Genomic DNA, 27,032 nt, shown 5'->3' with positions numbered 1-27,032 from the left:
ATTCTAAGAGGGAGAAAGAAGGAAATTCAAGTCAGCATGTTCAGTGCAGTTACTCTAATTCAGGTTTATTGAATGATTTTGAACTGCAAATAAGCTTGCATTTTAGATTCTATGTAAAATAAATCCCTTTCTAGTGCCAATATAAACATGTATTTTCCCTTTGCCTTCAGTCAGCTGTAGTTTATGCATTAACGGGGACTTTCTGCTAGAAGCTTTTGTTCTTTCAGATAGCCACTCCTCCAGGATTTAGGCTCCCTGGTTGGCCACTATACCCTAGCTCTCCTGATAAAACAGCAGATGGATCACAACAGCGGCCAAAGTTAATAACCTGCTGAACCAGGCACAGGAAGGATAGTAGCAATTACACAGAAAACATTTTCATTGAAGGAGTATTTCTCCTTTGATACTTTAAAAATGAAAATTGATATTCATAGCCACATTCTACCTAAGGAATGGCCTGACCTAGAAAAGGTAATAAGAGTTTAGATATTCAGTGCCTTATGTTATCAGAAACCATTTCTACCAATGTAATTTTGAAAGAGCAGTGAATGAAGGGTTCTGTTATAAATATCTCTAGGCTTTTGTCTAATTTGAATATTTTATTTATTTTTTTTATGTAAGATGTTTGTATTGCTTTATTTGCAAAGCAAGAGTCCCACTAAGAAAGGGATGAAAACCTGGGCTCTGTTCCCCACTCTTTGTTTAGTCTGAAGCAATTCTTATATTTTAGCTTGGACTTTTTTGTGAGACCTAAAATTGCCGAATAATCATGTGTAAGCTCAACTTTCTTGATAAAACCAGAGCTTTCAGGTTCCCAAATGGTATTCCCTTTTGGTTTAAATAAGAGAAATAAGCAACTATTAGACAAGATTAATGTTACCTAAGACAAAAGTCATTCACATCTTATAACCACAGCATAAAGGTCATTAACTTCAGTTTGACTGGGGTCACTATAAGTACAGTGAATTGATGATGATGACAGTTTTATTAATACCTGGGGGGTTTTCAGTTACTGGAAAAAAGTAGCCTATTGTATTAAAAATACAAAATATCAGGTGTTAGAATATTGAAGCTATAAGTCAACTTGAATTTATTTAGAATCTTTGCATGTTGTTGTTGTTGTTACTATTGTTATTGTTATTATTCTTAATATTATTCAATGGAAAAAATCATTCTTGTCAATAATAATTTTCATCAGCCTATGAAAAGTATTTAAGAATGGAAAGTGAAACTATAGTATATATAGTTTATACACAAAAATAAAATTATTTTCAATTGAACTTTGCATTCGGGTTTCCAGGATAGATATGTTTTGTAACTCTTTAATGCTTCCATTCATGATAAAAAATCAGAGTTGCAAAGACTTTCATTGTTGCTTCTTTCCTTATTGTAATTCTGTGCTGGTTGTAGTTTGAATGAACATTCCATGTGTCTGACAGCAGTATGGAACCATTGGATTTCATTGTGCCTCTCTTTGACAACAAAAGAATGCCATTATTTCAGCCATGTGCTTAGGCACCTGACACAGTAGCTGAAACTGTTTTATCCTGTACATTTCTTTCATTGAATTATTTTAGGTTGATGATGGCAAAATCTCAGTGTTTCATATGTATTACCTCTGTGTTTCTGTGATTTTAAACATGACAGCCCAGTGTCAGTTCAATATTAGCCAGAGAGCAGCTGGAAAATGTAAACAGCATGTTAGAAAAAACGTCATGAGAAAACTTGGCATTAAAAGCATACATAGGATCATTTCTTCATTAGTAGTGAAAAATAACATCATTATTCATAAAACCTCCTGGAAAGGAATGTTTGTTTCTCCATTTACCAACAAAGGCATTTTTAAACACCTATTTGAACTTCCTATTTGCAATAAGAAGAGCTCCTCAATGAAAAACAAATATAGGCTGGATAATGTAGGTGAGATGACAGATATTTTTTAGAACAATTATGTCTGGTTTAACTGAGTAGGAGTTTAAATATCCATACTACAAAGACAGGTTACTCTTGCTTGTTTCAGATTTTGCTGTCCTTGTTTGTGCAATATCCATATAAAACCACCTATAAAATTCATTCTGATTTAATATGATTTAAAAAATTATATTTTTCTGTATGTACTTTAAAAGGGCAATAAATTTGCTGAGATAAAATCATCACAAGAACCTCATGACATTCACGGATGTACATCAAGACTGAATTTGCTGCTGTTAGTAGTGTTGCATTTATTTAAACACTGATAAAAAGGCAAACAACCAAATTTTTAGAACTTAATTTCCACCTGCTAGATTTTGTTTCCTCTGTTGTAAAGCTTGAGTGATTCAATGGTTTATTAATGGGCCCAGAATAGAAAACAACTCTCAGAATTCCCTAGAGTCCTCTAAAAAGTCAAGGCATTAACGTAGCTTTCTACATCTCATGCATGGAAAAACAATGAGGCAATCCTAACGTGTACAGTAAACTTTTCTTTTTTCTTTTTTTTTTTTCCCCAGCCTTATAAATACTGAACCCTCAACCTAGAGAATTCTATTGTCAAGATACTTACTTAAGAGCTTAGGAAGCCATAGGTATGACATTTCATAGAAATAAATGAAATAAGGAATACATCCAACTAGGAACTGAGGGGAAGAAAGAATAAGTTCAAAACCAAAGCAGTGAGGTTTTTTACTGCTTAAATGCTCCTTTAACACCTTTAAAGTACTTGTTTTCTGCGCAGCTTGCAATTGCAATTAGCATGGAGCTAGGGAAAACAAAGTTCTCATCAGGTGTCATTCACAAAATGTTCCATAAATTTAAGCATTTTTATATATATATATATAAAGCTAGAAATCTATGAATTTAAGTAATACAGAGCTACATATCTAAATAATACACAGTCTCAGTCATTAGCATCCCTGATTGGCTGAAGCCAGGAGGCTTGGCTCTGCATGCTTACATTAGGAAAGCTCACAGTAGCATTACATCATGATTTGTTACCACAGGAAGTTCAGGACTGTATTCAAATTGTTTAGACGTCAGTGAAAGAAATGCGTGCTTTTATGTAGTTCCCACTGAAATGTTTCTTTACAGAAAAATGGGAATTCTGAACATTGTTTTCAGTCTATTACGGTATTTCAAGATTTCATTTCTTTCTAGTCTGATAATTTATGAAAGTAAAAGAAAATTGGTACCTTTTGCAGGTTTTGATGTTGGGGTTCTTTTGTGTAATCAATTTTGAATCTCTCTGGAAGAATCAATGAGCGTCTAAGCTTCTCCCTTTTAGCTTCTCCTGGCTGTTTAAATATTAATAGCCAAGAGTCTGACCTTGATTCCTACTGCTGAATCATGGAAGCTTGAAAGTGGAATCAATACAATTTTGTGCTAATGATTAACTGATCACAGATTGGAAAATTGTCAGCTCAATTTTCATATTGACAACTACTTGATTTCATTTTTTCTGTGTTGCAAACATGCATTACAACCTCAATATAGTAAGCAACTTTAACCATTTTGAAATCAATTGTAAGACTTTAAAATGTTGTTGAACTGGGAGCTAAAAGTTCAGCTCTACGAATACCATTGGTCCAACCCAGTTAAACTTCAGGACTTCCGCTGAAGTCTGGGGCTAATCAGAGTCTGAAAGCTAAGCATATGTGTAAGTGTTTCTCCTAAATGAGGTACTGCTGGATTGTAAGAACTGAGATTTTTATTATTGTTATTGCAGAGTGATAACCAGCACTGGCTTTTTCTTCTTTCTTTCACAGAGATACGGGTATGGTGGATGGGTACAGCTGGATCACCACTGCAAGGTTTGGGCTGTTTGGTGCTCTAAGCTGATCTTGGAGTATCTAAACTGATCCTGGAAAATCTAAGCTGAGCATCAAGAATACATGCTCACAGTAAATGTATTAAAAAGCAAAGTGGCAGTAAGATGAGCTATGTCTGATACAGATTCCCTAGAGGTCTATCTTCTATGAATTAATATCACTCCAAGTCCTAATATGCCTCAGTAGAACTTTTTTGAGACCTGAAACTCACATTCTCTTGTATGAACCAGTATTCATTTTTCATCATCATCTCATCATGGGTAGCTCTTCAGTAAGATAGGTCAGCCAGCCTAAAGTAATGTAGTCATCTGTATGAGAAGCAAAACCAAAAGGAACTGGTATTTCAATAGAAGTTAAAGATGAGAACATGTCTTCACATCTGAGTGAAAGAGGAAGAGTAATTTCTGTAACTTCATGAGGAGGAGAACAGGTAGCAGAAGAGTAAGGACAATGCATAGATTTTGGGACCATTATGTATAAAAGTAGGAGTGTGAGGGTTATTGGTAAGTAAAAGGCATGCTGGGTCTGATATTACCTCCCTTTTTATCACCACCCACTCTATTAACTTTGCAAAGGCACGTCTGAGCTACATTAGTACAATTGGAACAACATGCCTCCATGTACCATGAGTCTGTGATAACATTCAGAACCCGTCTTGCTGGTACTGAAGTTAGCAAAATACATGGATTTACTCTAATGCAGACAAAACTGGTTTCTTAAAGGCTTGATTCTGACCTCACTCAGATTAGAGCAAATCAACAGTAATTTTAGTGACACAGTGATGCAAAAATGTAAAATTTCTGAAAGCAAGATCAAAATGTTGCAGTTTGTCATTTGGTAAGAGCATTTAAAAAATAACCAGCATTACTGCTTTTTTTAGAGGAGGGCACAAGGACCTAAGAGAGTTAGGGCTGGTATGGCAAAATAATTCCCTTTGTACATTACTATGTGTGTTAACTGTACCAGACTGTTTTAAAGATGTTGCCTCTGTTACCACAGAATCATAGTATGGTTTGGGTTGCAGGGACCTTAAAGATCATCTAGTTCCAACCTCCTGCCATGGGGAGGGACACTTTCCACTAGAGCAGGTTGCTCAAAGGTCCTTCCAACCTGACCTTGAAAAATTCCAATTATGGCACAGCCACAGCTTCTCTGGGCAACATGTTCCAGCTTCTCACCACCCTCACAGTGAAGAATTTCTTCCTAATATCTTGTCTAAATTTACCCTTTCCCAATTTAAAGCCATTCCCCCTTGTCCTCTCTCTACATGCCCTTGTCAAAAGTCCCTCTCCAGACTTCTTGTCAGCCCCTTTAGGTATTGGGAGGCTGCTCTAAGGTCTCCCCTGGGCCTTCTCCAGGCTGAACAAGCCTGGCTCTCTCAGGCTGTCTTCATAGGGGAGGTGCTCCAACCCTCTGATCATCTTGGTGGCCCTCCTCTGGACTCACTCCAACAGGCCCACATCCTTCTCATGCTGGGGCCTCAGAGCTGAACACAGTACTGCAGGTCTCACCAGAGTGGAGTAGATTATATAATCATTTCAATATATCAGTCATATATCCCTGTCTGTCTCAACGCTGTCTCACATCAAGCCATCCTGAGACCTGTCAGCTCCCCACTTCTAGGACTCTTTTGGAGAGTGTGTCACTGCAAATAGCACTGGCTTCAGGAAAGAGGGAGATTAGAAATATGGCATTAAAAAGAGGTCTCAGGAGACCTCAGTTCACTTTCCATCTCACTTCTTATGTACCTGTTCTAACTTGAAAAATTTCATCTCTAATTGCCAATTGTGAGTTGTACAGATACAGAAGGGATAAAAGAAATGTGAGGCATTTCACATTTCCCAGATAGCCAGATAGCTAAGATAGCTAAGGAAAATATAGCCAGATAGCTAAGGAAAATATAAGAAGCCAAGAGGACTTGTGTACATAAAAGCAGAAAGAACAATGTGCATATAGTAAGCTGCAAGACAAAAGATGCAAAACTGAGAGCATGAATAGCTCAATGCAGAGGGTGAGCTCATAACCCACCTAATGCATGTGAAGAGTGCAAATAACTGTCTAAACCCAGCTATGTTATATAATGGCAGGCTATATGCAGGGGTTAATCTGTGTCTGTCTTCCGAAATTCAGACATGATATCAATGTAGGAATTCTGTACTGGAAACTAGAAGGATAAGTGATAAAAAGATTTAGTGCTTAACATATTCAGGATGGCAGTGCCTCTCCCTATTTGGGTAACCTTATAAAAAAATAGTGCCCAGTCTTCTTTATTGCTTGGTATTTTTGTGTATGATTTGGCCAATTTGTTCATTCTCTATAGCGATTCAACACTTTATTTGTCTTTAAAAAGCAAGACTTGCATCTTCCAGGTAATCAGAGTATTTAAATATATAATGCCTGTTAATTTCAGTGCATCTAGACATTCTCTCATCCTTTTGCTACTTCACAAAATAATACTTCTCTGTGATTGTGTATATGCTTATATTAACTGGAAAAAACTGATAAAATGGATACAAAACCGTGTCTGTTTATTGCAATATAGTGATATACACACTTGTCATTATATAACATGCAAGGCTGTCCCATCAAATGTCTGACAACCATTTATGAAAAAGGATGACAGAATATGAAGATTGGGAACAAAAATGAGAAACAAAGAAATACTATGCTGAAATTTCAAATCTGAATATAAGCAGGCCTAGGAGGGGAGAACAAGCCACAAGCTGAACCAAAGTGTGGATGGCACAGCTTCTGAGATACATGGTAGGTGCAGGAAGGAGAGAATTGTTGGAGACACTTTTAGTAGCTTAGCTGTTTTTTACAGGTCTGATGCTAAAATTCCTTGCTAAAAATAGTTTGCAAAGGAGCCTTGTGGCAAGTCAGTAATAGCCTTATGAACTCTGCAGAGAATTCTGTCTAGCCTACTTCTGTCTGAAAATGTTGCATGGAAAAAGTGCATGGCAAAATAAATTCCTGTTCAGATACATGGAGCTGGGGAAGTTAACTCTTAAGATTAAAAAGAACCCTAAAACATTCTCATATCATTCTGTGAAGAAGCATCAGGGCTGAACTGGAAGAAAATAATTAAATGCATTTTTAAAGTACCATTTTGGATGTGACTGAGTAGTTTAGTGATGGGATAATTTTAAATGTAGTTTGCTGAACCAAATCAGCCTGCTGGACTTAATTCTTAAATATCTCTCTCTTAATTGCCACATAAATTAATTAAAGCCTTAAGTATCAGACAATGTTTGGAATGGAATGGAATGGAATGGAATGGAATGGAATGGAATGGAATGGAATGGAATGGAATGGAATGGCCTAGAAATAGACTGACATAGAATAGCATAGAATAATAGGACTTCTTCAGCTGTGACCTTAGAAAATAGTGTTAACCTTGCAGATAGAAATCTCATGCCTTTTATGACATTTTCAGTGCTGCATCCATGAAATTTTTTTTCCTGATCAATGTTTCATTCTTACTAGTGCTAAAAGCTCTAAGAATTGTTTCCCAGTGGAGTAATATCTCCATTTAAAAATATCAGGTGCAGATTAGCGGCAGTGTCTTAGGGACCATAGCAGTATGACTCATTATCCAGTCGCAGTGTTGCTGGACCAAGTCTTTATATCCTTACATAGACAAGCATGTATCTATTCAGATGATCATGTTTTGCTTTACTGCATAATCAAGTTTGTTGTTGCCAACATACAACACTGTGTGCTCAGCCTCGCCCTTAGTGTATTCACAAAAAATCAGTTAATACAAATGAAAAGAGCCAACATTTGGACTAGTTCTTCAATAAGAACAGCACATGGCTTTTTAGAAACCTTTCTTATATTGAAACCCTGTTGCAGGTTTATCTGGTATTTAAGTACCAGCACTGTCAAAGTTGCTAGTAAAGTTACAATCTATCTAATTTTGCATTCAGTATTAGCAGAGGAAAGTATGAGCAGGTAAGCTGCAATGCCTTACCTAAGTCTGAGGAAAGAATGAAGTTGCCTGTGTTCACAGATATACTCCCAGTGGTAATTCAGTGAAATCCACACAATCTATTCATATGTGATGCAATGCTCCATTCTACTCCATCTTTTTCTCTACTCACACCAAAATATTTTTCTATTAGGCAATTTGCACCAATGCACTGATTTTTTTTTAATGTAGTTAAAAAATGTTAGAGTTATGGTTAAAGTATCTAGTTATGGTTAGAGTATCTGGTATGGTTAGTGTTATGTAGTTTACTCTAACCATGCTAGGAGAGTATAGTTGGAGTAAACCTTTCTGTCAGGTTGGAAAATCAATTTTACCAGAACCTGAAGTATTCTACCAGAGGATTAGGACTATGTAGTTGTTATTACCAACTCTAATATTTCACAACCTGTGATTCAGCTAACAATTAACTTGACAGTTTGCCAAGGCAGCACCCTTAGGTTTGTTGAAGAGAGCTTTAAAATATTCATTAAGGCAGTATATTTGTGAATGATGTATAAAGTTAATAAAAAATTCAAGGTTAACAGCAGTCTGACTTCTCAGAAGGAGGGGACATAAACCCAGCTCTGAGAGAGGTAGGGAAATTTTATTAGTTATTTCTGGTTTAGCATACTAGTAGCAAATATTCTGATTTAACAGGGTTTTTATTTAAAAAAAAAAAAAAAAAAGAACCTAAATAAACCAATTTTGTGAGTTAAAATTAAAATGGGCGTTGGAGAGAGAGAATTCCTTTTCCAGAAGGGTCAGACTACTGCCCTGCACTTGGCTTCTGTTTACTGTGAAGGTGAAGGAATAGCTACTGTGTTTTCTCATGTGGTTTTCAATTTTCAGCTGCAGATGCAGTGTGTTCTCTGTGCAATACATCTGCCACATGACCAGGTCCAAATGACCCTGTCTATTTGGGATGAGTATCATCCCAAATAGACAGGGTCATTTGGACCTTATGAGTTTCATCCATTTCTGTTTATCCTTATACTAGCTTCAAGCAACCAAGAGATACTCAGGCCTTGCAAGTACTGGTGAATTGTATCCCATCAATTTCTGTAAGTCTAGGCAAACAGAAGGGCTGTTTTGTCTGTTTTTACAAGTCCATAAAGGCATGTGGATGCCTACAACTGTAACAATTTACTTAGTTAATGTGATGACACTGCCTACTCAACCTTTTTTGACAACTGTCAAATCAACAAACAAACAAAAAAAAAAAAAGTTTAAAAATGAAGTTTTCATGCCCATAGTTAAAGGAACACTTTTAAATATCATGACCTCGGTAGTGTTTTGAACTTTGTAAGTCTGGGAATTGGTGGCATATGGACATGGTATTATACTAACCCAGGTAATGGCTTTATACTGCATTTAGATTTTGTTTAGTTTTTTCTTTTTGCAAATACATATTATTCAATAATTCTTCTTTTCTCAGGGAGAAAATATAATCTGAAGACAACATAATAGGTCTCCTTTAGTCTCAGTATTACTGGTAATATGAAAAAACTGGACTTAAATGAACAGAGTTGCACAATTATTTCTGTAGTTACTGGAATCACTGTGAAGCTATTGACTTTAAAAGAATACACACATACCCAAGGGGAAAATTTAGCACAGATTTAATTAGAGCATTATTTTGAGGTCAAAATTTGGTTGGAGGGTAAAGTTGGATGAAGGTACCAGATACCTTTTCCAAACAAATGTAGAATGATACACTTTGCAAAAGAAAGGAGATTGTTTTATTAAGAAGAATTAAATCTGAGTTATACATTTCTGTTTTATTAATGACTATTTTAAAATCGTATTTGATTAAAATTACCCACAGAATAAAAATAAAATAACAAATTCTGTCACTGAATTTCTGTAGGGAGAACAATACACTCAAGAGACTATAAATTAGCATGTACTACTTTGTCACATTTATAATATATGAAAATGTCATTTCACAGGGACAGGCAAAGATGATGAAGGATGGAAAGGTTTTTAGAATTATTCAAGAGAACTGCTGGGATCCAGAAGTACGGATTAAAGAGATGAACCTATCAGGTACCTCCATAAAGGAATTGAAATAATTTTGTCTCATTTACCGTAATAGTGCATCTGAAAGTGCTCAATAAAAATATAAAAATGAAAAGGTTTAGCAGGCTGATTCATTTATAGAGGCATAGAATGGTTTGGATTGGAAGGGACCTCAGAGATCATCAAGTTCCACCCCTCCCTACCTCATTTGCACCCTAAAGCAGTATTTCAAACTCCATCAGGGACTGTAGTGATAGGACAAGGGGTAATGGGTTTAAACTAAAACAGGGGATGTTCAGGTTAGATATAAGGAAGTTTTTTACTGTGAGAGTGGTGAGGCACTGGAACAGGTTGCCCAAAGAAATGGTGAATGCTCCATCCCTGGCAGTGTTCAAGGCCAAGTTGGACAGAGCCCAGGGCAACATGTTCTAGTGTGAGGCATCCCTGGGGTTGGAACTAGATGATCTTAAGGTCCTTTCCAACCCTAACCATTCTATGATTCTGTGATTTAATGGGAATGCTAGAATGTCTTTGCAACCTCTCTGAAATAGGCTGCCTTGACTAGATTGTAGTCATTCTCTGAGTTAGCGTAGGGATTTTGAGGATTACAATGTCATTCAGCCATAGTGCAGATCATAAATAGCCTTTGGGCATCCTTCCCTTTCAGATATTTTCCTCAGCACTAATACCAAGTTTCTACAAAACAATTCTGCCCCATCTATTTGCTGTAGACAAAAAGAAAACATAGAAGATTTTTGATGGTTTGTGGGTTTTTTCCAACAGCTCTACAGGAAAGAAAATGTCATACAAAGCCAACACTACAATATTTCTCCACAAACTAAACAGTGCTCACTTGGTTAAAAAATAAATAAAAATCTAAAAGTGTGTGTTACAGCACCATCTGGTGACTTGTGCCATAAAAATGTCCCCTTTTATTTCAACACTCCAGAGATACAGACAACAGCCAATTAAGTGGCAAAAAAAGGTCTTAGTGTTTTCCCTTCTTACAGTTCACCTAATGATACAGACTATGGGCCCTGTTTACTCTTTTTGGTTTAGAAAGCTGTAGGTACTTAATTCAAAGACCCTTTTCTGTAACACAGGCCAAGATAGATTATACCCCAAAATTTCACCTCCCAACATGGCACAATTTTGGAACAAAGATGCAAGGAGCTGAACAAACTAGTATCAGTCACTGTAAGGTATCATTAACTCAGAGGGATAATTTACAACTTGGTTGCTAAAAGGCTTGGGTGAAAACCCAAGAAATCTTGCCAGTAATAACAAATGGCAGCCAATGTACCAAGGAGACTAAATTAGCTGTTGTAATCATATGTCCTAGCTTTATTTGGTATACAAACCCACGTCTTGCTCTACTCAATAAAACAAGCTATCAAAGTAACCAACATCACAGTTCTGTGACACAAATAATTACAGTTTTGTTGGAGAAAATCTTTCAGTTAATCCTAACTGCCTTATTATTTTCTCCCTTGTAAAACCCTCTTAGAGGGTATATAGGAGTTTTTCTGATTCTTCTTCTTCCTAAAGCTAGTGTCTAGGAATGTTCAGCTGGGAAATCTACCTTTAAGTTTTATGATAAATGTGCTCAGAAGTGTAAAAATGGATTGAAACCAGATACAATGTTTATTGTGGAAAACATGGTGGATGTTCTCAAACATACTAATTGTGTCCAGTAGCATATTGGTGGATAATACAACTTAGGCTCTACTTTGATACATATGTAATTTTGTAGTCCCTATCCTTAACCGAAAACCATTGCTGCTGCACATTATATTAATCAGATCTTGTAAGAGAGATGCCTGAGGCAGCTTCCCCTCTTGTTTCCTACTTAAAATACTAAGAAGGAGGATAAATCATTTTGTTAAGCATTTGAGTGTTTTGGCAAGGTCACTGTCTTGGAATAAGTTCTCCTATGGTTTTTTTCTGGCATCTTTTACATTAGTAGTTTCATTACATGTAACTATTTAATGAAAAATACTTAAAATACTAAGAAGGAGGATAAATAATTTTTAGCATTTGAGTATTTTGGCAAGGTCATTGTCTTAGAATAAGTTCTGTTACGGTTTTTTTCTGGCATCATTTGCGTTAGTAGTTTCATTACATGTAACTACTTAGTGAAGTCCTAATTATTGTTTATTGTTTCCTCTGTTGTTAATCTGCTGGATTTGTTGTGTTCCTTCCTGTAACCCGTCACACAAAAAGTTATGGTATAGATTAGTACCATGATGCTTAGTTAGCAAAAAAATACGCTATCCATGTCACTGTTAAATCAGTCTTTCTTACCATTAGAACTTTCACCTTCTACATTTCAAATCAAAGTGCTTTTTTATTTTCAACATTTTACCTAAAAAAAAAAAAAAAAGAAATATTAATAACTGTTTTTTCTTCCTCAGGAGTCACAGTCCAAGTCCTTTCCACAGTCCCTGTCATGTTCAGCTACTGGGTAGGCTCCTACTGGCATACTTCGTAATTTTCATGTGTAGCGAATTTTTAAAAAAATAAATGCTTCCTCCTATGAATTAGGTGATTGAAGCAGTCACTGGAGCACTGAAGTAGATGGGGAGTTGTTCTGTTGTGAAAAAAAACAAACCCAAAAGACAAAAAAACCACCCAGGTCGGAAAAGCCGGCAGGGTGTGCTGGCGAAACTCCATTCTGGAGTACACTCAGTAAGAAAGAACAAGACAAGAACAGAATTTCTTCTGGGGACCTTATTGGGGTAGTTGGAAACAGGGAGAGAATTTACACAACATGAATCCATGGTTAGCAGGTAGACATATATGTACAGATTCCATGAAAGCTAGACATTAATCAGCATTTTCTCATTAAAAAAGGAAAGAAAGAAAAATAAATATTTGTGGTCTTTTAAATGTGGCGTGGGACTCACTGACCTAGAAGAATGCTTTGAATCTCAAAATTCAGTACCAAATTTAAATCAATGTGTTCCCCGAATGGTGATCTTGAATACATCAGAGAAATAAAAGCAGTCTGAGAAGACAAATCATAGCAAAATGTTTTTCTAAATACATTCTAAATTTAACTATTTAGCTATATGTACAAGTCAAGCTGTTACATGTAAACCGATACACTACATTAGAAATCACTGTGTTAAGCCCACATATAAGTAGTACCACTGATCTTCAGAATTTCTTTTTGAGTGACATATCTTTAAAATTTTATTCTGCTATGCACGGAAATATTTTCCATTAAATATGTATTAAGAGGGGAAATGGGAAACTGATTGTATGGATATTACATTTCCCTTATTCAAATTATGACTGTTATCTCCTCCTAAATGTTAGAGAGATTGGCTCGAGTTTTCTGTGTAGAATTCTCATGCTCCAGCAGCTCACATTTCTTATTTTTATCTCTCCAGCTCCAATAATAGGAGAGTAAATATTTCATTGCTATGTTAAAAAAATATATGCTGAGGTTTTTGCGTTGGGATAGAAGAGAACAGAGTACTGGTTTACACAAAAGACCAGATACTTGCGTGCATCAGCAACCTGGGCTTTATTACACTCATCCTGAGCAGTAGAAGCAGCAGCAGTTGATAAAATATTCAAGATAAGAAGCAGAACTGCACCCAGGGGTTTTAAAATGAGGCAGAACTTAGCCCTACTGATTTCTAGCTATTCAGAACTGTAAATTTTAGGTTCAAAACCTGTCTCTGAATTGTTTGCAGTGACATTTATCCAGTATATTCTAAAGGTGATAACATTTGAGAACTATATTTTAATGTATTGTTCTGCTTAATATCTTACCAGGCCAAACCTCAGGATACTTTAGATCTAGCCCAGATATTAAATAATGACTTAGCTGCTACAGTAAAAAAATACCCCAAGAGGTTTATCGGCTTGGGTACGTTACCTTTGCAAGCTCCAGACCTGGCTGTGAAGGAAATGCATCGCTGCGTGAATGAACTTGGATTTCCTGGAGTACAAATAGGATCTCATGTCAATGAATGGGACCTGAATGCACCAGAACTGTATGATATTTATGCTGTGAGTATAAAAAATATTATGTTTCTTTCCTTATTCTCAGGAATTCTGTGGTATGGAATTCTGTGTAAAAATACCATGAGACATATTCAGTCATCAACTAAATTTATAGAGCCATTAAAACAAGTGAGCCTTCTAATCCACTTAGTGATCACAGACATGTAGCTTTAATAATATATGATAATTCATTATAGGATATAAGGACAATAATGCAATATAAAACATTCTGAAAACTGTTTATGATATGAGTTCTCACTGTATAGTTGCTTTCTTGATTTGTGAGGATGAGTACAGTATCAAATAAAGTATTTCTGCACTGTGGTTTTGGGTTGAAGTTACAGTATCCAGTCCTATTGATGTAACTGATAAAAATCCCCGAGATTTTCAGAGGTAACTGTAGAACCAAAGTACCATACAGAATTATGCAAATGGACCAAAATTCCAAACTGAATGTATTGATAATAAAATGAACTTATAGATTGCATTTCTTAAATAGCACAAGTTATTATAGTTGTCAGCTTGAAACTGATCCATAGAGGTTATTTTTCAGAATGCTCAATTTATTCAAGAATTCTGTTAGCACAGCATCCAGGATATATTTTTATGCTCATATGCAGTCAGTTAGCAACCTCCCCTGTTGGAGATGCGTGCGTTCACAGAGTCACAGCAGGCTGAGGTTGGGAGGGACTTCTGGAGGTCACCTGGCTCAGCCCCCTGCTCAAGCAGGGCCACCTAGAGCCCAGAAGCATGTCCAGATGGCATTTGAATATCTCCATGTACAGAAGCTTCACAACCTCTCTGGGCAACCTGTGCCAGTGCTCGGTCACCCTCACAGTAAAAAAAGTGCTTCCGGGTGTTCAGCAGGAACTTCCTGTGTCTCAGTTTCTGCCCATTGCCTCTGGTCCTGTCACTGGGCACTACTGAAAGGAGCCTGGCTTCTTTACACTCTCCCTTCAGGTATTTATATACATTGATGAGATCCCTGCTGAACCTTCTCTTCTTGGGGCTAAACAGTCCCAGCACTCTCAGCATTTCCTTACAGGAGAAATGCTCCAGTCCTTTCACCATCTTTGGACTCTCTCCAGTAACTCCATATCTCTCTTGTAGACACTGAATCATAGAATCATAAAATAACAGGTTGCAAGGGACCACAGGGATCACCTGGTCCAATTGGCAAAGCACAACCTACACTAAATGTCCCAGCACCCTCTCCAGATGAATCTTAAGGTATCCAATGTAGGGGAATCCCACCACTTTACTGGGGAGATTGTTCCAGTGATTGATTCCTCTCTCTGTGAAAAACGTTCCTCTAGCATACAATTGGAATCTCCCTGGGAGTAACTTATATCCATTACCCCCTGTCTTTTCCATGTGACTCCTTGTAAAAAGGGAGTCTTGATCTTTTTTGTAGCCAGCGTTTAAATACCAGAACATGATGATAAGGTCTTTCCCGAGCCTTCTTTTCTCCAGGCTGAACAAACTCAGCCTTTCCTCACACTGCAGGATTCCCCCTGCGTTGATTATCTTTGTGGACCTCCTCTGAACCCTCTCCAGCCTGCCTACAGCTTATTTGTATAGTAGGGACCTAAGCTGAACACAGGATTCCAGGTGTGGCCTGACAAGTGCTGAGTACAGTGGGATGATGACATCATTATCTCTGCTGGTGATGCCCTTGTTGGTGCAATCCCACATCCTGATATTCCTCTCTTATACTGGGATATCTTTTATACTGTGCATTCTTCAGCTTATGTATAACACATGTAGGAAGTAACCCCTACCACTTTTAGAAACATCACTGGATAGGAAAATTGTGAAATTAAGCCATATTTGATAATGAACATTATAAATCTACCAAGCCATTTATTGAATTGCTATTTTTACTTTACAAATGTAGATGGCAATTACTCCCTACAGTCCAAAAGCTGCAGCTTTATTTATGCATGTATGGGTAAATAAACCTAAATTTTTCAAAACTGTGATAATCTCCTTAGCAACAAGAGGGGGTCCAGAAATACATCTCACAAAATGAAGATGTTAAATCCCAGTTAAGCATATGAATGACTCGATGACTGTATTTAAATTTAAGCACATAGTTAAATTAGTCAGAATCAGCATCCTATATTGTTCTTCTGTTTTCCTTTCCAAAGATATCAGTAGCTTAGGAAAAATGTATATATTTGAGACAGATTATTGATCAGATTTCAAACTCTTAGGGTGGATTAGGAATAGTTTTAACTTTTTTTAAGCCAGGTAGAAAGCCTAAGGGGGCAAATGTAGTGCAACTGCAATGAAAATTCGTGAATGCAGCTGGAACAGTTCTGCAAAACCATCCTGAAATGGTTCTATAAAACTTTACAAGAATTCATCCTCATATGTGTAAATGAAACCAAAAGAATGCTAGTATGAGCCAAGTTTTATATTGCAAGATTGCTGACAAACACACCTAAAAAAGCATTTTTGTACCATATCAATCTGAGGAACAGTGGCTTATGTTGCAGTTTAAACCCAGCAGCAACTAAGTACCATGCAGCCACTTTTTCACTTCCCCCCTCCATGGAAAACCAAAATGTCCTTGATTTAGAGTAAGCACTACTTAGCAACAACTAGAACGTTGGTGTGTTATCAGCATTATTCTCATACTAAATCCAAACCACAGCACTGTACCATCAACTAGGAAGAAAATACATCCCAGCTGAAACCAGGACAGCTGACTAAAAAGGTATTATCAGAGTTTCCAACCCTGTAGTCTCAAAAAGAACTTTGAAACTGAGTGAGGACTTCATGATATGGCTCAGAGGAGTAAATGTAACTAACTATTGCTTATTGTTCTTTTTCTGGGCCTATTTTCATTACTAGTACTCATGGTCAGTACAATTTTGCAGATAATCTTTAAAGCACAGCTAAGAACTAAGATGCATTTTGGTATGAATAGTAAAGATTTAGGTTTCTTTTTGCTACAGGCTGCTGAACAATTAAACTGCTGTCTCTTTGTGCATCCCTGGGACATGCAGATAGATGGAAGGATGTCCAAATATTGGTTTCCCTGGCTAATAGGTGAGTGTATATTTACTTTGCTTAATCTACATTTGTGAATTGTCACTATATTATGCCCAGAAGATTGTTACAAAGGTACTAGTACAGAGAAAATCTACATTATTTTTCTATCAATCTTATATTTTTTGTCAAGTACTATAATTAAGTCTGTTGTGTAAATTCAGCAGTCATTTGTTTTTAAGCTTGTTTAGTTTGTCTAACTTTCAAATACCTAGAATTAAAATTATTCAGACTAGCAACAGAATCTAGTATTCTTTTTTGTCCTGAATACAAAGAGCAGATGGCTAAGGAAAACTGAATTTTCTCCGAAATGGGATCCTCAAAAATAACATGAGTAAATGACGGAGTAGGCAAAACCAAACATCACTTCCTAGCATTTCTCGTATCATTTTGCAGAAACAGGTTGATCAAAGAAGTTCATATCAACTCGAGCTGAAACAACGTGTACTTTGAAAGCTCCCCAAAGATATAGGCAATTATCTAGTTCCTGGTTTTTTTCCCCATCTTCTAGGTAATTCAGAACACTGAATAACAGAAGGCAGGTTATACTGGTATCTGGAAATGTTTAGATGTGATTCCATCCTCCCTTATTCTGTTTTGCATTGTTTTGTTTTGCATGGTTTTGAACTGCATCCAATAGAGGTGTTCTGAAAAACATACACAATATACATACGATATATGTTCTGCATTATGCACTGGAAAATCTTTGTGTTCCAAACACCAGTGCATTATCTTAAAACATACCACTTAGTCTTAATCAGAGCAGGTTCAATAACACAAGAGACTCAAATTCTTGCATTTACTTAATGAAGTGTAATTAAAATATTTTCCTACTAAGCCTAATAAGGCTTTGCATCTAAGCATATGGTAAAACATTCATAGGTATTGTTTCCTCCACAAATAAGGGGAACTCATTTCCTAATTTCAAGCTGGATGTCTGAAGTTAGGCACCTAAATGGCATGATACTCTAAATATGTTAGGTGTGCTCAGAAACCAAGGCCCTACATAGCAACCTAAAGTGCTGTTATGTTCCTAACACTGGGCACCCAAGTTACCTCATGGCAAAGAGAGAGGCTATTTCCAAACTGTAGGAACTGGCACGGTGTCATAACTAAACCTCAAACCTGTGCTGGAATATCCACCAACATAACTGCCCTACTTTCCATACAAATGAAACCCAGAAACACAGGTGAGAGAACCTGGCTTATTCCAGACTTGTCTTTGAGCTAGGATAACTAAGTAATCAAGCCTGCAGTGTGCATTTCAGGACATACACCACTAGGACAGCTAACAGGCAGACTGGGTAAGGTAAAAACTGGGCTTAGAATTCAGATCCTAGCTTCCAGTCCTGTGCCCTCATTTCAGTTAATTAATGTTCAGCTCTGTGTTCCTCTAACAGAAATAATGCATAACCTTTGGCAGCTGCTCTGTAACTATCATTTTTTCAGTAGACTCAAGGCTAATTGAAGAAAATTAAGATAACATTTCAAACTCAAATAAGAAAATAGAAAATAAAACTCTCATATAGTAAAACTTATTTTGTTCTTAGGCATGCCCACAGAAACAACCATAGCCATTTGCTCCATGCTTATGGGAGGAATTCTTGAAAAATTTCCTAAACTGAAAGTTTGCTTTGCGCATGGAGGTAAGTAATGCACCATGTGAAACCTGTAATTCAGTTGAGCATGGTACAGTTGTATTTTCTGGCATGCCAGCTAGTGGTAACCCTAACATGCTAGGGTTACCACTTAAACCTGCCACCAGCTGAGTACTACTACCCTGAAGAAGATAATCTGCCAGATTGGCTGCTTGTATGAACACTCTCTAGCCTGTTTCAGCCAGTGTTTGAACTGTTACAATACTGTTTAAGGGAAGCAAGGAGGAAGAGGAGACAGGACATGATTTGGGGAAAGGGACAAGAAAGCAGCAGAAGGCATTTGGGCATCACAGGAGTGAAGAAGTGAGGAAAACAGAAAGAAGCTAATGGCAGGGGGGTTGGAACTAGATGATCTTGAGGTCCTTTCCAACCCTAACTATTCTATGATTCTATGAAATCAAAAGAACTAAAATTTGCTGGTGTGGAGCACTTCCTTTCTAAATAGCTAACAATAACATTTCATAGAATCATAGAATGGTTAGGGTTGGAAAGGACCTCAAGATCATCTAGTTCCAACCCCCCTGCCATGGACAGGGACACCTCTCACTAAACCATCCAACACAAGGCTTCATCCAACCTGGCCTTGAACACTGCCAGGGATGGAGCACTCACAACCTCCCTGGGCAACCGATTCCAGTGTCTCACCACCCTAACAGGAAAGAATTTCTTCCTTATATCCAATCTAAACTTCCCCTGTTTAAGTTTTAACCCATTACCCCTTGTCCTGGGGTATCTATTTGATCTGTTGATAAAGTGGCTTTTTTCCCTCCTGCATATTTTCAGGTGCTTTACTAAAAATTTCTTCTTGCAGGTGGAGCTTTTCCATACACAGTGGGGCGAATCTCCCATGGATTCAATATGCGCCCTGATTTGTGTGCACTTGATAATAAGGTGGATCCAAGAAAATACCTTGGTTCGTTTTACACAGACTCCCTTGTCCATGATCATGGTGCACTAAGACTGCTGACAAGTGTAATGGGAGAGGTGAGTTTTAATGCTTCCAGAAGTAGGCGAGTCATTTTTTATTTAATTCCCTATGAAACAGCAAAGGGAGAAGAGAAGAAAGCAGGAAGAAGGCAGCATATTCACCCAGTAAAATCAGAACCTGAGCTACTATAAACCAAGGAGCTTCTTCTATGTTTATAATGTTGTTAATATACAGTTATTAAAATGGTGTTTTTAATCAAGAAAATCATGCACTGTGAACCTTAGATCAGCGAGGCCAGTTCCTTGTGCAAGGTCATTCAGGATGAGACTGCAAGTAAAGATTGCTTCATTTGGAGCCTTGTTTTCAAATGCCTTAATTTTAAAATTCAAATGTATACTTGATGAAATCAAATTGTATTTCCACTTGCGAAGCTATAGACAGAAAAAAAAAAAGTCAATAATAAGTTTTTTGTGAGGATTCTGGAAAGAATATTAAACATCATGGGGTTGCAAAGATATTTTAATTGTTAAAGAGTAAAGAAATCTTTGTAGTTTAGCCACCTGTTTAAATGGGATTCAGCATGGGACTGAAAAAGCCAAAAACATTCCAATACTTCCTTCTCATTAGTAAATGCCTAGGAAGGGGTTGAGAATGGCATCATTCATGCCAGCTTCCAGTGGATCACTGCAAATCAACAAGAGACCCGATATTTGTGTCTTGATCTCTGGACCTCCATGAGTTTCTGTACTTAGCAGACAGATACTTACCAGGTGTCAAAAACAGAAATGCAAGCTCTGACACTGACTTCCTTGTCTCAACAACTGTATCCCTGTTTTCTGTACATGTTTTTTTGGCAGTGCTAGTCCTAGTGAACACTGACTGAGAGATCTCTGTGTCAGGAATGAAGTTTTAGGCATCAGCTGGGTTACTAACACAACACTAGGGAACCAGACCAATATTGATTTCTTTTACTTTCTGTTACCAAACTCTAAACAGTAAATATATCATGGTCAACAGCCCAGGACTTTTTACTATTTATTATGCATTACCTTTTGAATCTAACTGTAGCTTACAGTAACCAAGTGGCTTTAAGTAGGTTTTACATTAGACGTAAAGATTTTACTAGATGTGATGTGCACATCCATTTTACAAGACACCCAAAGACTTACAGAGTAACAGTTCAGCACTTGCCTTCAATTATCTCCTTTTCTGAGAAATCTTCCCAAATCTAGACCATGTTCATACTAAGTATATTCTTGTTCTACATAGTATAGATGGATGAGTCTAGCTCTTGAATTTTAAGTTGCCATAACCTTGGTAAATTAAAAGCTGTGTGACTCAGCATGGCTGAGACCCACAAATTGTTTTTCTGGTCTGATTTTGTTAAGCTGAGCCATGCATGTCAAGAGCCGAGCAAGAGAGAAAATACAACAGGATGCCTAATCCATTGCTGACAAACTTAACTTTTTCCTATTTAAAATTCTGTAAAATGGAAGTCTCAGGGCAGTTCTGCTCTAGAGTAACAAGTTAGCTTTGCATCTCAAGTCTGCTCTAAGCAGTGGCTGTTGTCTTTGAACCATACTTAAACTATAACTTCTATAACCTTCTTCCTAAGAAGTGACAGAGACCCTGACCCTTAATTAGCCTTTGCAAAACTGAAATTTAGTTGTTTGAGGAGAGAGAGGTTATGGACTGTAATCTGATAATCTAAAAGTCACTCATCAATAGCCTCTCTCGTGTCTTGTGTATTTTGCCAACAGACTTCTGAAATTAAGTTCCTTAATACAATAAATTTGACCAGCGTACTACGTGGGATGTTGGTGTCATCTTTAATACTCCTCTGGGTATTCTGAGCTGAAGTAATGTGACATCAGGTACAACCCAGTGCTGAAGAGTCATGAGTCAGATCCCCAAAACACAGATGTTTGTACCCACTCAGGAAAACTCAAAAAAAAAAAAAAAAAAAGTACATTTTCTTTCTCTTGTTCAAAGCCTAGGACATCTTATCCTTGAAAAAAACATTCACATCACATTTTCTAGCTTTACTTTATAAACATGAAGATTAAAAAGTGCCCTCTTTTATCAATGAAAATTGATGTTCTCCCACAATACCATTTCCCTGAGTCAAATGCTTGAAAAAAAGCCAAATATCTCCATGTTCTCAGTGCAGTCATGTATTGGCAGAAAAACACTTATAAGATGGATAAATGCTGGGCTAAAAACAATGTGATTGGGTCTTGAGGACGGCATTGTAACTTTGTAAGCTGAAGGTTTGAAATAGGACAGCTCTCCAGAGTACAGCTGAGAGCTGTGCAGGAAGGGCAGTAGTGTGTGTAAAGATGTGCACAGACATGGCTTCAGGTCCCCTGGGAACAGCCAGTCCCTGGCATCAGAATGTAATGTGTTGGCTTTCAGCTTATGAATATTAAAATCCAGTGACAGCTGTGATGAGTCATATGCATTTAACTTCATCCCTTCTTAGATTTGGGTGCAGGTTAATTGGAGCCTATCCCAGTTCAAGGAAGCAGAAATACACATTTCTGAGAAATAATTTTGTAAGACTGCAAAATTGCTGCAGTCCTTCACTCTCCAACCATGTTGAGGCAGCGTAAATACAAATAAACACAAAACTCCTAATGATGCTGGCTATCTAAAGTGAAAAACTGCACTGATGGGGATGAAATGATTCAGTGTACCTCTACAAAATTTACAACACAGTGATTCCTCAAGAGCCATCACCCAACGGTAAAACATGCTCTGGCTAGAGCTGGAGCTGAACTGGCTATAGCAATCTGCCCTTTTTTTGATAGACATCCTGACAGTAGGAAAGAATGTGAGATTCAAGGCAAATACAGTTTTTACTAACATAAGAGGATGAACTCAAGCCTGATGCTCTTTGAGATTAATTTTAAGATTCAGGCCCCTATCATAGTGAAAAAAGTTGCCTTGAGTAGGAGGCTCTGATTAACTGACACTAATCATTAGCCGTATACACCTTTCTGAAAGGAGAGATGTGCTAATTAACATATTGAACTGTAAATCCTCTAGGGAAAACTGCCCTTGTTGATACACTTTGTAATTATATAATACTACATCCATTATGCTAGGAGTATTATTTATCTGCAGAGACTTCACAGGACTTCTCTGAGGCTGGTTGCTAAAGACAAGTATTGTAATCCCTATTGTATAGGTGGGTACAAAGCTGAAGCTCAAAGAGTATAAATTCATAGCCTAGTATCACTAGTAGCAGAGCAATAATGTTGTTTTTAAATTCTTGTTATTAAATTACAGCTCTTAATTTTACTGCTAGTGAATAGATAACACAATTAGTTGTGAAACACTTTAGATTAAAGGAAAAGAAAAATACAATGGAACTAATACATACGTATTATTCCAGTGAGGGCATGGGATGTCCTTCCCATTTGGTATATAGGAGATGGAAACAAGAACATAAATATTCCTGGCTTATTTAACCTTATCATAGAACCTTGACTAATAAACAGCTGGGTTTCCTTCTCCTTTACTTAGAAATACATTTTCTCAAATAAATCTTGTATGTCTATTGGTTGGGGTATTTTGCATATGGCATACATTTGGGTTTTATCTCTAACAAAAATGTCTTGTTATCAGATTGAATATTCTAAACGAGAATGTATGCAGCTTCTTAAAAGTACACACATCCAAATCTATTTTGTTCAATCTACACTCAGAACTTCATCTAGTAGACAGAGGGTATAAGCTTTTCTATTTGTATGGCAAGACTTCTTTAATAAATTCTAACACAGAGATACAGGCCAGAACAATAGAATGTGTATCGGCTGTTCGGATTCAGGGTAAGGTTTTGTTTAGGTTTTCAGAAACTCTCCGGTGACATCTACTGGAGGTAAAAAAATTTAGAAAGCACCATATGACGAGAAAACCTAATCATTCAATAACTGAATTATGTTTTCTTCATCCTATTTCAGTATTTGTAACTGAGTGCAAATATTATAAAATGTGCCCCAAAATTATAAGCTTCACTTCAAATTCATGAGACCTTTAAAACCATTTCTTTTTAATGAAACCTCTGGGTTTCAAATATTCAAGTCTCCAGGAAGTGAAGCTTAAAGGAAAACAGACTTGATAAAATCAAGAGAGTTAGCAGTGTGTGCTCTCCAAGGCAGATAAAATGGGGAAATATTCCTGTATGAAAATGAACCCATAACCACAGGGACCTATTGAGGATATGGCTATTTCTTTTCATCTCTGATAACAGGAATGTTGCATACAGGTTTTTATTGAATTTTCTTTTCACTGACTTGCTTTCAGAAACAAATCATGTCACTTATATTCTCAATACATGTTTCAAATGCACAGCTAATATCCAATGCCAGTTAAAGTCAATGACATTTTAAAAAATACAGACTTCCAAAAATATATGCACTTTTGTAAATGAGATTTTTGATTTATCTGTAGCTGAATATTAGTTAATTTTTTTGTTTGTAGTAATTCTACATTGTAACATGCTATAAGTAGTATCATATTGCAATTATCACACCTTTCAAAGTATTGCACAAAAGATAATTTTAATTGGTTTGTATTTTTTGTTACACGTTCTTCTCACATACATATCATTTTAAGTTTGTGTGTGTCTATGTGTGTGTGTAGTCAAGAATTTAAAATTCAGGAATGCATATCCAAGCATCTTTTCTGAGTTTGGTGGAGAACCTTCTGAGATTCTTAAAGAAATGTGTCAAAACCACTCATACTCATTTTGGATTGCACACCATAGTGCAGAGCACACAGTGAGCATAAAAAAGAACCAGACAGTAAGTCAAGAAACAGAAGAATAATCCTGTGTATCCTTATTGAACATTTAATTATGGAAACACTTCATCAAAATTAATCACTGCGTTTTAGGCAAACTACTTGCAGAAGCAGTATGAGCCATGTAGGAGAAAAACAGATGCCTTTTTGTTACATTTCAAACCAGCAGTACAGAAAACCAATCTGAGGAGGAAATTACCATTTATGTTTTATTCTCCTGAGCAATATACATTCATGCTCACGGGCCTGGGATTTGCATTTTGAACTTTCTGTCAGAATAAAAATACACAAAAGTTTTGTCACACACCACAAAAAAAAAAAAAAAAACGGTTAACAAATAACCTGTACTTTTTTTCCCAAAATTTAATTCACCAAATAAAACCTTAAGCTGTCATTTTCAAGCTTTGTTTTCTTCCTAATGAAAGTTGGAACCCAAAGATTATCTTCATATTCACTTTTGTAATTAATCAGTCCAATATACACATGTAATTTCCTGTGGTTTATTAAAAATTCCAGAAAAAATGTGCAGCTACATTGTTTAATATAACTACGTAGGTACAACATGTTTTTTTTTATTGCCAGGACAAAGTTATTCTGGGGACAGATTACCCTTTTCCACTTGGCGAGCTGGAACCTGGAAAATTGATTGATTCAATGGAAGATTTTGACAATAAACTGAAGGTATGATCTTTACATTTGGGGTTTTCTTCCCCTCCTTTTAAGCCTCTGGCTTTAGACCTGAGACTAAGGTCTAAACAGTAAGACCTTAGTAATTTGTAAGTGAAACACTTACAAATCAGTGTAGCACACTGATTTATGCAAAGAGGCCCTTTAGTCTTTTTGCAGCAGTTCATTTTAAAACACAAGTATATTTTAAAACACAGGTAAAAGCATTTGAGTAAAACAGGAATTAAGCACACACAAATGTATGCATGTGTTATGTTTTAACAGGATAAACTCAAGGCTGAAAATGCTCTGGAATTTCTGGGTCTTAGCAGAAAACAATTTGAATGATTATAAAGATATTAAAGAGATCAAACTTCGGAAATAATGCTGAATCCTCCCATTTGCAAGTACAATTATACAGGTGAAAAACAAGTCTGACAAGTACATTACAGCCTAAACCAAACCCAGAACAAAAAGAAGTGTCCTGGAAATGAGTATGCGCAGGTATTTCTGTGCATTTGAGGATTTAGGTTGTATTTTAAACAATTCTGAAATTCTAGCTTTTATGGAAAAAGAAAGATTTCATCTTTTGCAGTTGTAATAAAAATCTCTGAAAGATAATCAGTGTTGTGGTATTAGGACTTGACTCCCAGGAGAAAGAACAGAGAAAATTATGACTTGAATCCATTACATTTCAGTTTTGTTATGCCCAATAAACAGAATTTAAAAGAATCTCAAACCAGAAGTTTTGTTGGTGCCCAGTAAAATGTGACATTTGCCTTTACCCACGGATTGAGGTGGCAGCATACACACTGCAGCTCAGCACTCCAAGCACACACACCAACGCTTCAGAAATGTTGTGATAGGATGAAAAAGGTCTGTGTGTGGACTTGTACTTTGCAGCTGCCACCTACACCACTGGCAACTTAACTCATCTGATGCAATTTGATCAATGCAGTTGTAGGTGTAGAAATAATGTATTTGTGTGGGTAATACTTTGTGCATTGCTGTCAAAATAAGTACTAGTGTTTAGCAACAGTATGGTTTAATGTTCCAGTCCTTAAAAAATTACTTCTTAAAAGTAAGTTTGGCTACTTTAAATGTTGAAATGTTAATGCTCTATGTAGTTGTAGTCCTGCTAGAGGAATGGAAAGATGGTTTACTTTCTAGCCTATTGACTGAAATAGGTTTTCATGCTTATCCACTGAGTGCACAGGTGTCTTCCTCCTGAGAGGATTTTATATTAGTCAGCAAAATACTGATGAACACTTACAGTCTCCATTCTCATGGGATCCTTTGCTAGCTATGTGTGCTGTTGCCATTCGTGTTTTGCCTTAGAATGCTCCAGGAAAAACAAACAGCATTTGGGTTCGTAGCTGTGTCCATAACCATCCTTATGCCACAGCTGCATCCAAAAGGTGATGAACATCAGCAGTTTGTGCTGATACCAGCCTCTGCTGGACTACAAAGCAAGCTTTGTCCTTCTTTAATGTCACAAAAAAAAAAAAAAAACAAAAAACAAACAAACAAACAAAAAAAAAAAAAAGCCAAAAAAACTCCACAACAACCCAAACTAAAACAAAAAGTGGTTTGTGAGGTTAATTATGTTTTCCTAGTGTACTGGTTTTGGCTGGAGTGGAGTTAATTTTCTTCACAGTAGCTACTAGTACAGAACTATGTTTTGGATTTGTGTTGCAAACGGTATTGATGACACAGGGATGTTTTTGTTACTGCTGAGTAGTGCTTGCACAGAGTCAAGATCTTTTCTGCTCCCCACCCCACCTCACCAGTGAGCAGAGTCAGGGTGCACAAGGAGCTGGGAGGGGACACAGCCAGGACAGCTGACCTCAACTGGCCAAAGGGATATTCCATACCGTATAGTGTCACGCTCAGTATGTAAAGCTGGGGGAAGCAGGAGGAAGATGAAGGACATCTGGAGTGATGGCATTTTGTCTTCCCATGTAACAGTTACACATGATGGAGCCCTACTTTCCTGGGGATAGCTGAACACCTGCCTGCCCATGGGAAGTGGTGAATGACTTCCTTGTTTTCCTTTGCCTGTGTGTACACAGCTTTTGCTTTACCTATTAAACTGTCTTTTGTCTCAA

At 36.9% G+C, this 27,032-nt stretch overlaps 1 protein-coding gene across 3 annotated transcripts; it reads left to right on the top strand.

Annotated features, from left to right (window-relative positions):
- Window positions 1-299: 299 nt before the first annotated feature.
- ACMSD (aminocarboxymuconate semialdehyde decarboxylase) lies at window positions 300-27,032 on the top strand. Of its 3 annotated transcripts, none has more exons than XM_065671324.1 (10): window positions 301-471; window positions 3,741-3,785; window positions 9,723-9,819; window positions 12,207-12,256; window positions 13,579-13,815; window positions 16,773-16,866; window positions 18,417-18,512; window positions 19,336-19,508; window positions 24,841-24,939; window positions 25,210-27,032. In XM_065671324.1, the coding sequence occupies exons 1-10, from the start codon at window positions 415-417 to the stop codon at window positions 25,270-25,272; spliced, it is 1,011 nt and encodes a 336-aa protein (XP_065527396.1). In that variant the 5' UTR covers window positions 301-414; the 3' UTR covers window positions 25,273-27,032. The 3 variants fall into 3 exon arrangements, with proteins under 3 accessions (XP_065527397.1, XP_065527396.1, XP_065527398.1); XM_065671326.1 differs by lacking the exon at window positions 301-471 and adding an exon at window positions 2,541-2,564; XM_065671325.1 differs by lacking the exon at window positions 3,741-3,785 and having other exon boundaries at window positions 300-471.

This window comes from Lathamus discolor, chromosome 3 (assembly GCF_037157495.1).
Source record: "Lathamus discolor isolate bLatDis1 chromosome 3, bLatDis1.hap1, whole genome shotgun sequence".
In the NCBI taxonomy this organism is placed as follows: domain Eukaryota; kingdom Metazoa; phylum Chordata; class Aves; order Psittaciformes; family Psittacidae; genus Lathamus; species Lathamus discolor.
This window is presented reverse-complemented; position numbering and strand designations above follow the sequence as displayed.